General features: G+C 35.5%; 1 protein-coding gene and 1 long non-coding RNA gene across 2 annotated transcripts; both read left to right on the top strand.

Annotated features, from left to right (window-relative positions):
* Nucleotides 1-1,213: 1,213 nt before the first annotated feature.
* LOC107789400 (MACPF domain-containing protein NSL1) lies at nt 1,214-8,055 on the top strand. The gene is made up of 7 exons (XM_016611196.2): nt 1,214-1,710; nt 3,084-3,322; nt 4,096-4,300; nt 5,300-5,383; nt 5,502-5,685; nt 6,758-6,924; nt 7,176-8,055. Exons 1-7 carry the CDS (start codon nt 1,438-1,440, stop codon nt 7,863-7,865), a joined length of 1,842 nt encoding a protein of 613 aa, XP_016466682.1. The 5' UTR covers nt 1,214-1,437; the 3' UTR covers nt 7,866-8,055.
* A 1,245-nt stretch (nt 8,056-9,300) lies between these two features.
* Nucleotides 9,301-11,947, top strand: LOC142175351 (uncharacterized). Its single transcript, XR_012704359.1, has 2 exons — nt 9,301-9,440; nt 10,144-11,947. It is a non-coding gene; the product is annotated as an uncharacterized LOC142175351 (long non-coding RNA).
* The last annotated feature ends 4,706 nt before the right edge of the window (nt 11,948-16,653 follow it).

Genomic DNA, 16,653 nt, shown 5'->3' with positions numbered 1-16,653 from the left:
CATGTACAAAACTATAATAAGCAACAAATGAAAAGGAGAAAGAGATCGACAAGAAACAAGAATCTAGCGAAAAAATTACTATTTTTCAGGTTAATAGATAAGATCAATAGAAGAAAGTAACAGGGAAAATAAAGTGTAGTGGATAAGGCTGCTCCTTCCTTATCAAGGTTTTCGAGTTCGAGCCCGGGTATGAAAAAATTCTTGGTAGAAAGAGCTTCCTCCAAATGAGCCTTACACGACGCGAATTCGAATTAATCGGGCTCTATTATAAATATCGGACACCGAATAAAAAATCGAAAAACAAAAAAAAAATAAGATAGGGCAACGTTTAAGAAGTAAACCGTAAAACAAAAAAAATAAGGTCAAGACCTAAAAGTAATTAATTAAAAAGTTTATATTTTATGGAAAACTTTTGTGAGGACTACAAAAGTCCTTGATTGTCCCTAATTATATACAGTAAATGTAACCACAACTGTCATTTGTACCGTGACTTGACTCTGCTTCTCCACTTACGTGATAACAGGAGAAGTCATTGCCAGTATTCCCTAATATTCATTACAAAACAAACAAATACTTGGTCAAAAAATTCTTTTACAATAATGCAACAAAAAGAATATACATGACATTCTTTTAGTCCATTATGAAAAGATGTACGTTTTTATGTATTTGAGTACTCTCCGATCTACTTCTAATATTTTCATTGTTACTAATATTCTCTTATATAATTAACAATATATATTGATAATTACTAGATTTTAATGATATTTTCGATATGCTATATGTTAACGTGTCAAAAAATTTCCCCCTGAAACCCTCAACTCAATTAAACATCATCATATAAATTAAAATGAAAAGTAACGAGAATGAATAAAGAATAATTTATATAAAAGATATTATAATTAAAAATTAAAATTTTCTTTAAAGTGTGTGAAAACGAGTAATTGGCATGTTAAACAAAGAACAAAATGATTAAGCTACCCGCTATGTCAGTAGGGCCCAGCCGCCGCTGATCCCCTAGCTCCCTTTCACATTTGTCAAAGAATTTACCGAAACCATCTTCTGTCAGTCAAAGTCAAACTTCCACTACTTCGAACACGCCATAATTTACCCACCACCGCCAAGAAAAAGCTGGCTTTGCCGTCAGCCCTGACTTTTCTCCAATATTTAAACTCAATAAAATGACAAAATTACCCCTCCATTCAACAACCCACCCACTCCAGCTAGGTCCCTTTTGTCATTACACACAAGAAAACAAAAAAGACAAAAAAAGGAAGAAAAGAAAGAGACTAGCTTTCTTGTTTCTCCAGCTCAAAGTCTGTAATAGCACTCAAAAAGGCAAGACTCATATGAAGAAGAGAATTACTGTAATAAAAATTAGCAGATTCTGATACCCTTTTAGGAAATTCGAATTGGGTTTGGATTTTCTTGGCCAAAAAAATGGCGTTTAATCCTGGTAGTAGAATGGACCCACAAGCGGCAGCAGAAAAAGCCGTCTCAGTGATCGGGTTCGGTTATGATTTGACGAGTGATATCCGGTTGACGGCGTGTAAACCCGGTCCAAGCGGGTCGGGTTTGATAGAGGTTGATCAGAAGTCGACCAAGGACCTAGTGGTGCCAGGTGGGGTGGTGGTTTCAAAGGTTTCGACTTCAATCAAGTGCGATAAAGGTGAACGAACTAGGTTTCGCTCTGATGCTCTCTCTTTTAGTCAGGTAAGTTTCTTTTTTTCAGCTTTTTTCTCGGCATGTCTTTTTATATTTATTTTTTCTCTAACCGTTTAATATCGGTCTATTGGTATGGATGCTATTTATTTTTTCTCTAACCGTTTAATATCGGTCTAAGGGATTTGGGTAATTGAATTTTTGCGGCTGCTGTTCATTTGCTGGAAAACAGTAAAATTGACAATGAAGAGCTTGTACTTTTTAATCAGTTCATTTAATGGTTTGCCTGAAATTTCATTTCTAGGTTTGCTTCAAAATGGGAAAAAATTGAATCTTTTTGTGAATTTCGTCCTATCTAGTTGAGTTGGGAAGGTTAAATTTAATTTTCCTCGATGATTGGCTTATGCATACAGAAAGAAAAAGTGTCATTTGTGTTGCTATTTCAAGTCTCATACTTGATGAAAAAGTAATGTAGGTACTAGGGAAATTCTGGTCAATTAGTCACAATTTGGATAGAGGCGTTGAGCTATATACTACTGGATAAAGTTTTGCCTGGTTTGCGGAGTTGCATGTGAAGGTATCTGGTCTGATTTGGCCATTAAATAGGACTTCTTGAAGTATTGGTTATTGTATGACAACTAAGTACATCAATCTCTTTGGCTTCCGGAACTTTGCCAATCCTTTTACTGCTGGATAAAATACCTTTGGCAGCTAATCAGCTTGATAGTAGGATAATAGCATCTAAACGCGCAAATGCTGTAGCAGGGCCAGTCAACTTGTTTGGATACATAAACTGCTTGAGTATGGGGTTATAGACATTCTCATTGTGTAGTTACATCGTGACGTTCCTTCTAGGATTAGATTCAATTTTTAAATATTGGATTTTTGCGTTATCTAAATCTTCATCCTCTGTCACTTGTAGTTACTTATCGTTCAACGAAAGACTGGTTAAGGATCCATTGATATTCATCTAATCCAATTAGAATGCTTAAGGAAAGTATTGAAAATTGTACATACTCTTTCTATTTCTAACAATTGGGGAGATTCGTCATCAGTGGGAATCCAGCAGTAATAAATCGAATATAGAAATTGGATTTGTTAAGTGAGAAGCTCATGTTTTATCTATGCTGATTGCGGAGTGCTTTCCCCTTTTTTTTTTCCTTTTAAATAATTTAAGAGATATCTTCCCTTTTCCTACGGTGGATTGTTAGTTCTTTTCTGCATTGTCTATGAGCTATCATCATGCTTTCTATCTAATAACTGTTTGGTAAAATGATTTTTTGGTGCCTATTAGATTAGTGTTGAAACTTGTTCGCAGAACTCAATGAAGTATGTGTTTTTTTGATTATTCAATCTAATGTTTTCTACTTCGATGTGTATTTATGACTAATCTCTCGGCCCTATCGTCTGCTCATTGCATTCAGATGTCAGAACAATTGAATCAGGAGTTATCTTTGTCTGGTAAGATACCTTCTGGTTTGTTTAATGCAATGTTTGGTCATAAGGGATGCTGGCAAAAGGATGCAGCTTCGACAAAGCTTCTTGCCTTTGATGGTTGGTTTATTACCTTGTACAATATTGAGTTAGTGAGATCCCATCTAACACTATCTGAGCAAGTGAAGCAAGATGTGCCTTCTTCGTGGGATCCTTCTGCGCTTGCAGAGTAAGACCTTTCGCTCAATTGTTATTTGAATAACTATTTTGTTGTCCATCAGGATAGTATAAATACAAATCTGTGTACGTTCAAAATCTCAAGGAAATCTGGTACATGCTCCTCTATGAGATTGGATGTAGGATGAATTGGATTCGGAAAGTTCTGAACTAGCACGCCTGCAAGTTTTTCATACAAAAACATTTTTCCTGTATTGTAATTATGCGTTAAGTGTTTGAGTGGAAACTAAGGAAAGGAAGGAAAAGAATAGAAGATCAAAAGGATGGATATGGGGAGGGAGGGAGGGAAGGAGGGAGGGAGAGTTTCTTTTGTTTGGTGAACTGCAATAGGATATTATGAGAGGAATGTTTTTGTTTCTTGGTTTGATTTCTTTCCTCTCCTCCTATGTAAGTCGAAGAAGGAGAAGATTCTATCCTATCTGTTTCTGTCCAAAACCACCGGCAATGCTTTCTGCCTTTTCTATCCAGCAGAAGTAGCGAATTTATGAGGGAATGGAAAAAGAATGACCTATGAACTGTAGGAGAGTCATTATGGCCCTGAAATTTGGACTCAGAAACAGCAGTGTTTTTGTTATCTTAAGACAGTTGTTGAATTTTTTTTATTTTTAGTGCATTTGATTTTGATTTTATCTCCTTCACTCTGACCTTCTGTCCCTTCTCTTGGTTCATGATGGAACACAACTTGCTATTGACTTTGCTTTTGTAAACTAATATTGAAAATGGTAGAAAATTATTAACTGTGAGGCCGATAACATGATTTTTCAGGTTCATCGAAAAATATGGCACCCATATTGTTGTCGGGGTAAAGATGGGAGGCAAGGATGTAATTCACATAAAGCAGCTGCAGAATTCAACTCTTCAGCCAATGGAGGTGCAGAAATTACTTAAGCAATTAGCTGATGAGAAATTTTCAGAAGACGTAAATGGATGCCAGATGCGAAACTCTGTTAAATCTTCTGAAAAACCAAAGGTATCACATAACTTATATTATATTCGATAGTTCAACTCCCTTTTATGTTTGCTGTCTAGATTCTTTAACATTTCATTTTATTTTACCATACAATTGTGGAAGAAATTGTTTAAGGCCTGACTACGAGTATACACTCAAACTTAGATATTCTGGAATGCTTGTTGAGTTGAGGATGTGTTTTGCCTGCAAAACTAATTCTGTCACTTCCAAAATATTTAGGAGGATAGTTAACCCATTTTACTGATGAAACGTTGATTGATGTGCTTTATGGCTGTTCACGCCATGTACTAGGGTACTACATAAGCGATAATTCAAATATATTAACTTCTATAGATGCATATATATTGAGAATGAAGCTGGCACTGAAGCAATAAGATTCTGGCTAATATTACTTATGCTGCTTGTTAGTTCTCTTTGATGGGCTTTCTGAGTGTTTAACTGCCTTTGATCCAATTAGTTTAAGCTAGTCTGCTTACTTCTAAGATTGCGAATGCTATTTCACAGGCTAATTCATCTTAATAGATTTATTAATATGATTTGAAATTTACTGAAATGCTAAAATGAGCTACTGTAAACTTAATTTTAAAATCATATTTTTTAACGATAATACGTCATGGTCGGAATAATGCCAAGTAATACAATGTAATGCTAAATCAGAATCTTGTAGAAACATTTATTTGCTACTAGTTAATCTTTTCAAGAGGGTGTAATACAGAAAGCTGGACAAGCAAAATGATGTTGAGGGATCAAAATGTACTGTTTGTTAATATAACTGAACCACTAAGTCCAGAAGCCCCAAAATTGTGAAGGAACAAAGTTATGTATGGGTTAGTCAAACAGACTTAAAAGGTAAATAATGTCATGCCCATGGATTTCTCCAAGAAAAGTAAGCAAAATGGATGACATTATGGTCATAGTAAAACTTTATTACATATATGTTTACATTGATTAAACAAAATAAATCATCTGACAGCAGTTTCAATTTTTGACATATGGCAGGATGAAAAATCCATATTCTCAGATCCTCATCTACCATTTGCAAACTCAATAAGACCATCTATTATGTCTCACTCGAAAGCTGATGTAAGATTGTTTTGTTCCCTCTTAAATGAATAATTGTTTTGTTCCCTCTTAAATGAATCACTATTTGCTCTGATGATAAGCTTTTTGTAAAGGATTTGGATTTGAATTCTTTATGCAGGATCTACTAAGCATTCATATCCGTCGCGGAGGTCTTGATTTTGGTCAAAGGCATAGCCAGTGGCTTCCTACTGTATCACAGTCCCCCAATGTCATATCAATGTCTTTTGTGCCTATTGCTTCACTTTTGAGTGGTGTAAGGGGCAGTGGATTTCTAAGCCATGCAATTAATCTTTACCTGCGATGTGAGTATGTCTATTTCTCAATCAATGCTTTATTATAGCGGTGGAAATGGTGCTCTTGGTTGTGTGTGCCTGAGTTTTTGGCTATTCCTGTGAATAGAATGAGTATCCAAATATCAACGAGATCTAGCTGATTCTATTCTCCCTTGACCTACATAACCAACCCCAGCACCACAGACTAAAGGATTGGAAATATGAGAAGGAAATAATATGCAGAGCGGGAGAGCTGAAATCTTGTCGTTAGAGATCAGCTCTAAGCCTTAGTTTACCTGATGAAGACAGATTGATAAATCACTTGCCAGTGGTCTTTTACTTTGAGTTCTTCCCTCTTATGTATTTGGATTATTGAGCAGCGTTTCAGCCCTATAATATATATATAGAGGGTAAATGAGCCTTAAGGAACCCTAATTTGCTTTAAAAGATTAACTATTGAATATTGTAGTGAAAAACAAACTAATGAATGATGGAATTTTAACGGAATCAGATAGATATTGAGGATTCATATATGATATAACTAACACCAGCTAGTTTGATATTAAGTTATAGGTATTGCTATAATGTTGTATTTCATTATTATAAGAATGCTCTGGACTATGAATAGGCTGTGTGCGTTAGTTTATTGAATAGTAGAAGCGTCACTGAATTGATAGGAAGAGAAAATCTGAGGAGGAGCGCCTCATGTTCCGGACTACTAACAAATTTACACACATGCACTCTTTTATCGAAAATGGGTCAAGCATTTTGGGGAATGATTATTATGATGTGTCATGTGTGTATCTCAATTTCCGCCACCAGCTTCTGCTGAATGATCTGGGTTATGAATTCTACCATTTGTTGCTTGACCTTTGCACGGGAGCAGAGCAGTGATTATTACACTCCTATTCGGTGAAGCCTTCCCGCAGTTTAAACGTATAGGACTTCTATAAAAGAATATCTTCCTTGTATGTTTTAGGATGAGCAATTGAATGTTTTCATGTTGTCAATTGCATTTTTATTTTTTTCAGTTTCTTGCATTTAGAGCTACATGACTAAAAACTGCTTCATATCTCTCTGATAGCAAAGATCTTTGATGCAGATAAACCGCCAATCGAGGAACTTGAACAATTTTTAGAATTTCAGTTACCTCGGCAGTGGGCTCCAGCATATAGTGATCTTCCTCTTGGTCATCGTCACAGGAAACAATCCTCTCCATCTTTGCAGTTTACTTTGTTGGGTCCAAGGCTATACGTTAACACTATAAAGGTAAATCTTCATGTGTTAGAATAAGAACATCAAGAAATCTTTTCTTTATCGGATTTTGAAGAGCAACATTTTGAAGTTTTGGTGTTTATCAGCAGAGAGACCTAGTTATAGTAAGAAATTTACCTTTTCTCCCATCACTTGAAAGGGATAAGAAAAATGCAGCAGGAGCAGTTCTTTTTCAGTGCCTTTTAAATGTGCATAGGTTGCAGCTGTGTAATTTTTTTTTTCCTTCTTCTTGCTAATATTTGCAGGTAGACTCTGGAAACAGGCCGGTAACTGGAATTCGGTTATACTTGGAAGGTAAAAGGAGTGATCACCTGGCTATCCATCTTCAACATTTATCAGCACTTCCTCAAAGTATCCAACTAACAGATGATCTTAGCTATGAGCCTGTCGATGAGCCAGTTGAACGGGGATATTTTGAACCGGTCAAGTGGAGCATATTTTCACACATTTGCACTGCTCCCGTTGAATACCGTGGAACACGAATAGATGACTCTGCTTCTATTGTGACCAAGGCCTGGTTTGAGGTGAAGGTTATTGGAATGAAAAAGGTCCTCTTCCTGAGGTTGGGATTCTCGATGGTCGCCTCAGCAAAGATCCGTCGGTCAGAGTGGGAGGGGCCCGCAAGCACATGTCGAAAATCAGGATTGATGTCAATGCTGATCAGCACCCCTTTCAGTACGAAACTAAATCAACCACAGAAGCCAGCTAAGGTGGACCTGAACTCCGCAGTTTATCCTGGCGGTCCACCTTCACCGGCAAGGGCGCCAAAGATGTCGCACTTTGTCGATACAACAGAAATGGTAAGAGGACCTGAGGAGTCACCTGGCTACTGGGTGGTAACTGGTGCAAAGCTATGTGTAGAAGATAGTAGGATAAGAATGAAAGTGAAGTACTCGCTCTTAACCATACTGACAGAAGACTCATTGTTGATATAAGTTGATTGAGATATAGCAAAGTCATGCTTTATCTATCTTCCTCCATAGGACATTGTGTATATTTCTTCATCTGATATTTGGTCAAATATGTAAAATGTACTAGCAAGGTCAAATTGGCCTATTAAAAGTTTGAGTGTGTAAAGAAACTTCAAACTTTTGCTGAAAGAAATGAACACACTTTTTGGATGTACACGTATCGTTAGCAAATGCACTTAGTTATTTCATTTCTCCCTCTGGTCAATTGCTCTCCGGAGTATATTTTTTTTTTCACATAGTACATATTTCGTGCTTGACAATGTTAAAAACGTTTAGTAGTTGCTAAACAAGAGAACATCGTATGATATTTAGCAGGTTGGAATTGTCCCAGTGCATAGTATTCTTTTCAATTTCATGTATCCTTGCACACAAATATCGGGGTAAATTTCATAAATGGTCATATAACTATGACTTTTTTTCAGTAAAGTCATATAGCTTTGTTTTCTTATACAAAAATCATAAAACTTTTACTAAATTACACAAAAATCACAGTGACATAAAAACACAACTTTTTCGATAATATTTTCTTGTTTTATGTTTTTTATTTTTTATTTTATGTCTAATAAATAATAATCCCGTTTAAATAGTAATGACCCAACCTGACCTGATTAAATATCCATATATATAAATTAAATAATACTACAAGTGAATCCTTCAAAACAAGATACTTCTATCTTTTTTCTTTCAAGGTTTAAGTCAAATTAATAGCATTATTATTTCAAGAGCTCTCCAATTATCCATATTTCTTTTTTGTTCATTTTTAGTATTATTTTAATTTATATATGTGTGTATTGGATTGTGTCGGGTTGGGCGATTCTTATTTTAAGAAAAATAAAATAAAATTGACCGGTGGGTCAAAATTAATTGAATTACTAGCCAAAAATTGTATAAAATATGTATATTAAAAAATATATATTTTATTGACTATTATTTTTGGGAGAGGCTAAAAATATATACTCCATTTCTTATTAGGTTATTTTTTATTAGATAGAAAATAAAAATAAAAATATGAAATAAGAAAATACTAGCGGAAAGTTGTGTTTTTCGGTCACTATGATTTTTGTGTGAGTTAATGAAAGTATGATTTTTGTGTGAGAAAATACAGTTATACGCATTTGGTGAAAAAAATCATAGTTATATGATAATTTGTGAAATTTACCCACGAATATCATATCAAATAAGAGTATAACTTTTATATAATGTCCCTATATTTTAATAAGGGTCTATTAATCATTAACAAAATAATAATAATAATAATACATCAGATAGTGTATAAAATAATTGGCCAGTGGCTAATTTCGTAACTCCACCTAAGGTTATTAAACGAAAAAAAAAAAGTTGGGCCAAGCCCATTTATGTAACTATCAGATTTGATCTAGGGAGTAGATAAGAAAAAGAATTAACTTCTTGGTTTCAAGATAGGAAAATTTACAAGGAGGGTGAGCAGACGTTGGCATTACACCAGAAAAGATATCAGTTAATTTAGTTTGAAAAATTGGCACTGTGCGGGAACTTTGGTAGAGAAATCAAAGCAATCAGGTATATTAATATCAATATCCTTTCGTTTGTATGTGCATTTAAGTTGGAGCAAGTGGTCTTTAATAATTAGAGGGTAGGGATTTCGCTGATTGGGAATTGGAAATTTTAAAAGTGCTTAGTCTCAACTTTCAGCAGTTGAACGAAAAACCACTGCCAACTTAAATTGGAAACTTGCTTTACGTGATTTGTATATATAATTGGGATGGTGATTATTATTCATGTATTACAATTATTAGGTAATAATTGGGGGGCAAAATAACTTACTAATTATTATAATAACTAATTAGTTAATGGTTTAATAAAAATTATATGAAATTCCAAGGTTGGAGTAGTCTGTTTTGGAATAAAGTTTCTGCTACTACAATTTTATCTCTTTAATTTAAGATTTAATGGCCACCTAATGATTGGGTAATAAGGAGGAAAGCATATGATTGTGTAATAATGATTTAAGTATTGGGGACTTAAGAATGCATTCTACCGTTGCTGGTTTTAAATTTGGATACTAAGGATTAGCCAATAAATTGTAGTAATAAGATGATTGACAGTGAATAGAATAATGAGGTTAGGTGGATTAAGTAATTAAAATATATTCGGCAAATTGATGATGAAATATAAAACTCAAGAGGATTTAGGTATTCTACATTAGTGATGGATTTAGCCTAAATGAGAAAATTAACATGGGATCGATATTATGTAATTATAGATTGATTGGAGGAATTTATACGAATCGCACGAGATGAAGCATTTTGTATTTCGGCACGAGTACTGTGAGTAGTAATCTTACCACAATTTGTATTTTCATAACTTGCATGACTTACACATGATTTTTAATATATGTTACCGATTATTTTAAGTTGCATGTGGGATAAGTTTTTTACTCAATATGATACTGAAATAGTTATTTGAGACGATTGTCGCACCTCCTTTTTCGCCCGCGCCGCCTGCAAAGGGGCGCGGAAGGGAGTTTTTTTCCAATTAAAGGACAATCGAATCGGGATTTATTTATTTATTGCACAATCGCCATTTGGAAGATTTATGGTGTCCCAAGTCACCGGTTGAATCCCGAATCGAGAAAAAGAATGACTCTGTTTAACAGTCTGCGCACCAGAAATCCGGATAAGGAATTCTGTTAACCCGGGAGAAGGTGTTAGGCATTCCCGAGTTCCGTGGTTCTAGCACGGTCGCTCAACTGTTATATTCGGCTTGATTATCTGATATAATACATGTTGAACATATGTGCGAATTTTGACTTTTAACCGCTTTTATCATTATTATTATTTTTATCGAGAATTGCAACATCGTGAAAATATATCTCGAACCACGTCACATCAATGTACCCGTGGTTATCGACATATCTCGACTCTGTTGAGATTTGGATTTGGGTCACATAAATGTGCACCCGAGTTTAAGAAAATAAATTGTTAAAGGGGCGCTTAAAGCGACTAGCGTATCATTATTTTTTGGGTAAGGTCGTGAAATTTGCTAAACGACCGATCCCGAAGTCTATACAATTATTAACCTTTTATTGAGGGCCCCGCAACTTATATGTTTTATTGGGTGAGGCTCATCTCATTTATTTTAACAGGATAATCCTACAGTGCCTACATTTTTTCTATTAAATTTGTCTCTACAAAATGAAAGAGAAAATGTCCTAATTTATTTACATGCTTACGAGTTGTTATAGTTGGGTTCCGAATATGATTCGTAAAATCTGAAAATGATGCAAGCAGGGCAGTCCGTTGCCAATGCGGGCCTAGGCCCAACGTGTATGGCATAAAACTGGACCTGGGCCATCTTATTCACATGTTACTACCTAGTTACATTATACTAGGCATGTTCACAGTTTGTCAAATTAAAAAGAAAAACTTGGCAATCTAATTTTAATCCTAGACCATTTACATGCTGAAATTGACCAATAATATTTAACTAAACAATATTCCTACAAGACTGACTGTTGAATGTTTAAGAATAGTCTAAATCAGCTAACATGCTTTTTGAGATATGATAATCATCCAACAATAATGAATTAACTAGACAGAATTACTACACCATTTATTTATTTATTAGGCAATACATAGATAGTTCGTCCGTTAAGCTATCGTCAGATGTTCCACTATATATATTAAACAGCTACATGATGCTGATTAGAGTAAGCTAAATAATTTATATATACAAATAAAATTCAGAATATAATTAAAATAAATTCAGAACTTCAACTCTTCATTTCGTATTCATGCTTCATGTTTCAGTTTACAGTAACCAGCGTGTCAGTTGTGTACCTGATATTGGAAGCAAAAGAAATGGGAGATCAACAGAAATTCAATAGCATACAACAACAGCAACACCCAGCAACCAGTAACAACCAGCAACGAGAAACCAGTGACAAATTTTAAAATCAAGATAAAAATCCAGAAACACCGATAACAAACAACGGACAGAAGCCAAGGGAATCTTTTCAGATTTGAAAGACTAATTAATGTTTAACCTTTAATTTCTGAATCCGTATATCATAATATTTAGATTGTATATCAGGTGTATACTACTCTCTCTTTTAATTTCCAGAATGTTTTTATTTGTATTTTTGGAAGTCTTAATATTTTCGGAATTTTTTTCTCTCTTCAATATTCAGCTCTCTCTCTTTTTTTCTTTCCTAAGTCTGCTCTATTTATCTTATCATAGACCCCTTAATCAATTAATTAAAAAAAAATACCACTTTCTCTTACCAAACTCACTACTACATAAAAAATACAATTATTACTTATTTAATCAACTTTTCTTGGGCCCCGCAATCCCGCTATGTCTTGTTCCCCATTTTTGATTAAACAAGTGCATTATTCCCCACCATTATGTCTTGTCCCCCACCATGTACTATTTTAATATTATTAAAATATTATTTAATCTTAATGGACAGAGCACTCAAAATAAATAATTGTTCAGAATTTTAATTCCAAAAATACCCCTCTGACCTTACTGAAATTATCATTTTAACCCTGAAAATACTGCAATTTACCAATCTACCCCGTCAGCTATAACCAATTCACCTAATCAATTCTAACCAAAATATAGCACCTATAACTAATTCCTAATCAGATTTTATGAACAAACTCAAACTATATGATGAACAACAAAGAAAACTGGAATTATTTTGACTGAACAATGTTTTTTAAACAACAAATCTATTTTCAGATTCAACAACAATAACAAACAAATATATTCAAAGCATGAGCTCAAATTCAAATTAAACTTAAACAAAATAAATGAACAGATTCAAATCACTAAACTCAAATAATCAATTGATCTTCAAATTAAATCCAATAAAATTACAACAAAGATGCATGATTCAAACTAAATCAAAAAATTAAAAACCAAAACATAAACTCACATTGAATCACTGGATTAAAACGAACTTCAAATAAAGAATGAACACGAATTAAATCTATATTAAACAACAAAGATGACGGATTCAAACGATTTAAACTAACACTCTTCTATATTAAAACTAAATCCTTTTAAATTAATAAAACAAACTGAAAAAATAATTAATTGAACTTCAATTTAAATCTAACAACATTATAATTAAACTAACAATTTTTACATAAATATAAACAAGAAAAATGAAACAAACTGAAGAAAATAAGTAAACGATAAACATGAAATTAATATCGAACATATCTAATTTCAGATCCGAAAATATCAAACAAATTACGGACAAAAATGAAACTTAAACCAACTAACCGGAAATGAACAACGACGAGCTCGAATGGAAACGGACAACTCGAACAAACAACCTCAACATACCGGATCTCGACGAACAATGAAAACCCACCTTTCTTTTAACCTTGACGAACTCAAAACGACAAACGACGACCTCGACGGATTGAAACCGAAGAACGACGAGGCAGCAGCTGATCGTGGAAGCTGTTACTGATTTGCTTGTTATGGAGGCGACGATGGTCGAAGCTGGACGAAGCCATGGTCGAAGTCGGCAGCCATGAAAGCTCGTCGATGCTGGGCAAGGTTATGGGCGACGCTGGACAGAAGCAGCAGCAACAACATCCATGGCGGGCTGTGAAACTCACGAACTGGAGAGTTGCTGGACATCGAAGCAGCAGCGTAAGGTGAAGAAGAAGAAGAAGCAGCAACGTTTGGAGCTTCGACGAGGAAGAAGAAGGCGCAATGCAGCAATCATGGGAGCTCGACGTGACCGGAGGAGCTTGGGCGTTCATGGCTTGGGCTGTGCGATGAAGAAGAAGAAGAAGAAGAAGAAGCCATGAGAACTCGAGCTCGAGCTCGAGGAAGATGGCGACGATGAAGACAGAAAAGGCGAAAAACGAAGGAGATGGTGGTCGTTTGCTTCGTGTGTGTGTGCGTACGTTTGCTATATGTGTGTATGTGTGGTGTGTGTGTGTGGCAACGAAGGAGATGGTGAAGGGGAAGGAGACGGAAGGGCAGGGGGGAGCAGCCATGGCTGCTAGGTTTGGAGGGGTATTTTTTTGGAGAAGAAAAAGAAAAAGAGAGGGGGGGCGGGTAGTTTAGGTCTTGTTTTTTTTTTAGGGTTTTGTCTTTTTTTGTTCAAGAATGAAAAATAGAAAGGGTGGGGTGAGGTTTTGGGTTATGGACTGGGTCGACCCGGTTTGAAATGGACCGGGTCGTAGGGGAAGGTTGGGTATCCTTGGGCTTGTGGTTTAAAATTGAAGAAGAGGCCCAATCCGATTTTCGTCTATTTTTTGTTCTCTTTTCTTTCACTTATTGATAAAACTAAAATGTATGAAATTAAATTATAAAAAATCAAAATTATCTTAAAATACTAATTAACTTCTAATAATAATTATCACCCAAAATTAAACATCAATAAAATAAAATAACACAATTTGGACATTAAATGCTAAAAATGTAAAAGATGCCTATTTTTTGTAATTTTTTTCATTTTAAAAAACAAACTTAATTACTCCTAATTGTAGAATTACATATTAAATGCAAATGTGACATATTTTTTTATATTTTTATTAATTTAACAAATAAACATGCATAGACAAAATATAAATAATTATCCAAAAATGCCACGAAAATTCAAAAATTGCACACAAAGGAAAATTATTTTTATTTTGAATTTTTTGGGAGTAATTCTCATATAGGGCAAAAATCACGTGCTCACAACGATTACCGTTGTTTTAAATATTCTTGTTGTCACTAGATATGTTCTACCGTTACTTGATTTTACTATTATTGAGATGAAAATACATGATTTGATAAGAACCAAAATGCCCTATATTGTTTTAAAATATTTTTCTATGAGTATATACGGATACAGAAACAAGTATAAATGGGAGTAGACTTTGAAGGATCCCGTAGCTAACAGCGGGTTCGTTAGACCTGGTGCACCTTGTATTTATCGATTACATAGTACAGTTATAGCCCTCGATAGTGGGAAGGTAGAACTAGCATACCGTTACCAATTTCCCTCGAGTAGGGACTACCGTTATATTTGACTTCTTGCGAAGAAGTCCACAGTTATACCGATTACATGATCCGTTCATTAAAACCTCCCAAATTTGAATATTGATATTATACAGTGGTTACCGAGTTTATTACTGAATTATTAATCGTATTATACGACAAGAAAAGCATGATGAGGCTGAAATGTGACGACCCGAAGGGTCATCACCGTAGTTCTTTCTTGTTCCGCGCTTTCGAGGCCTTGAAAACCTCGCTTTTAGTTGCCTCGATTGGCGTGCGTAGTTCGGGCACGTAGCCGAAAAGTTTTTATGTTAGAATATGTGAATTATGTGAAACATTTGATGAATTTATGTATTAATATGCATAATGTTGACTTCGGTCAACATTTTGGATAAACGGACCCGGACCTGTGATTCGACGGTCCCGGAGGGTCCGTAGAAAAATATGGGACTTTGGCGTGTGCCCGGAATCAAATTCTGAGGTCCCAAGCCCGAGAAATGAATTTTTGAAAGAAATTGTTTTTCTGAAATTTGATATGAAAATTTGAAATGAAAAAGGGGTTAGAAAATATAGGTATCGGGCTCGTATTTTGGTTCTGACGCCCGGTACAAGTCTTAAATATGTGTTAAGCACTATCTGTAAAGTTTGGCTAAAAACGGACGTCATATGACGTGTTTCGGACTAAAAATGGAGAATTTGAGTTATGAAAGTTGAAGAAAGAAAATCATGTGTTTAAGGCTTGATCCTATGTATATGATATTATTTTGGCGATTTGATCGCACGAGTAAGTCCGTAAGATGTTTTTAAGGTTGTGTGCATGTTTGGTTTGGAGCCCCGAGGGCTCGGGTGAGTTTTGAATGGGGCCCGGGAGGTCTTGGACTTAAGAAAATGCAGGTTCAGGTGTTGTAGACACCAGCGCGGCCGCGGTCATTTCCGCGCGGTCCGCGCTGGAGCCGCGCGGCCGTGATGCCTTTCTGTGCGGTTCGCGTGGCTGAGTCTGAGGGCTAGGGTTTCAGGTCAACCAGCGCGTCCGCGCACCAAACCAGTGCGGTCCGCGCTGGAAGGGTTCAGAGAAGCCCCAATTTTTCTCCCACTCGGCGCGGCCGCAACACATTTTTGTGCGGTCCGCGCCAGGTCCTCAGAAAGGTATACAAGTTCGGAAAATCTCAGTTATTTTTCACTTTTCAAAAACCCAAAACCTAAGAGGCGATTTTCCAAATAACTTTTTTTTCTCCAAAACGATTGGTAAGTGATTTCTAACTTAATTTCTTTATTCCTTAACATCTTTTAACATAATTTCAACTTCAAATCAAAGATTTTCATGGGGAAAATTGGGTGTTTTGGTAGAACCTAGGTTTTCTACAAATTGAGAAGTTGAACCTCAATTTGGGGTCCGATTTAAAAACAAATCATATATTGGTATTCATGGGGGAATGGGTAACCGGGTTTTGGTCCGAACCTCGAGTTTCGACCACGTGGGTCCGGGGGTATTTTTGACCTTTTTGGGAAAACCTTGAAAAATCTATTTTCATGCATTGGGGATGATTCATTTAGTAATTATTAATGTGATTAAGTAACTTATGACTAGATTCGAGCGGATTGGTGGTGGAATCAAGAGGTAAAGCTATACTAGAAGCGTGAGTTGAGTTTGGAGCATTCGAGGTAAGTGTTTGTTCTAACTTGGGCTTGAGGGAATAGGATTAGGATGATACTTGCTACTTGCTAATGTGGAGTACGGTGTATAGGCATGGTGACG

Source organism: Nicotiana tabacum, chromosome 3 (genome assembly GCF_000715075.1).
Source record: "Nicotiana tabacum cultivar K326 chromosome 3, ASM71507v2, whole genome shotgun sequence".
Lineage (NCBI taxonomy): Eukaryota > Viridiplantae > Streptophyta > Magnoliopsida > Solanales > Solanaceae > Nicotiana > Nicotiana tabacum.
Note: the sequence above shows the minus strand (reverse complement) of the source record. Positions and strands in the feature narration are given on the sequence as shown.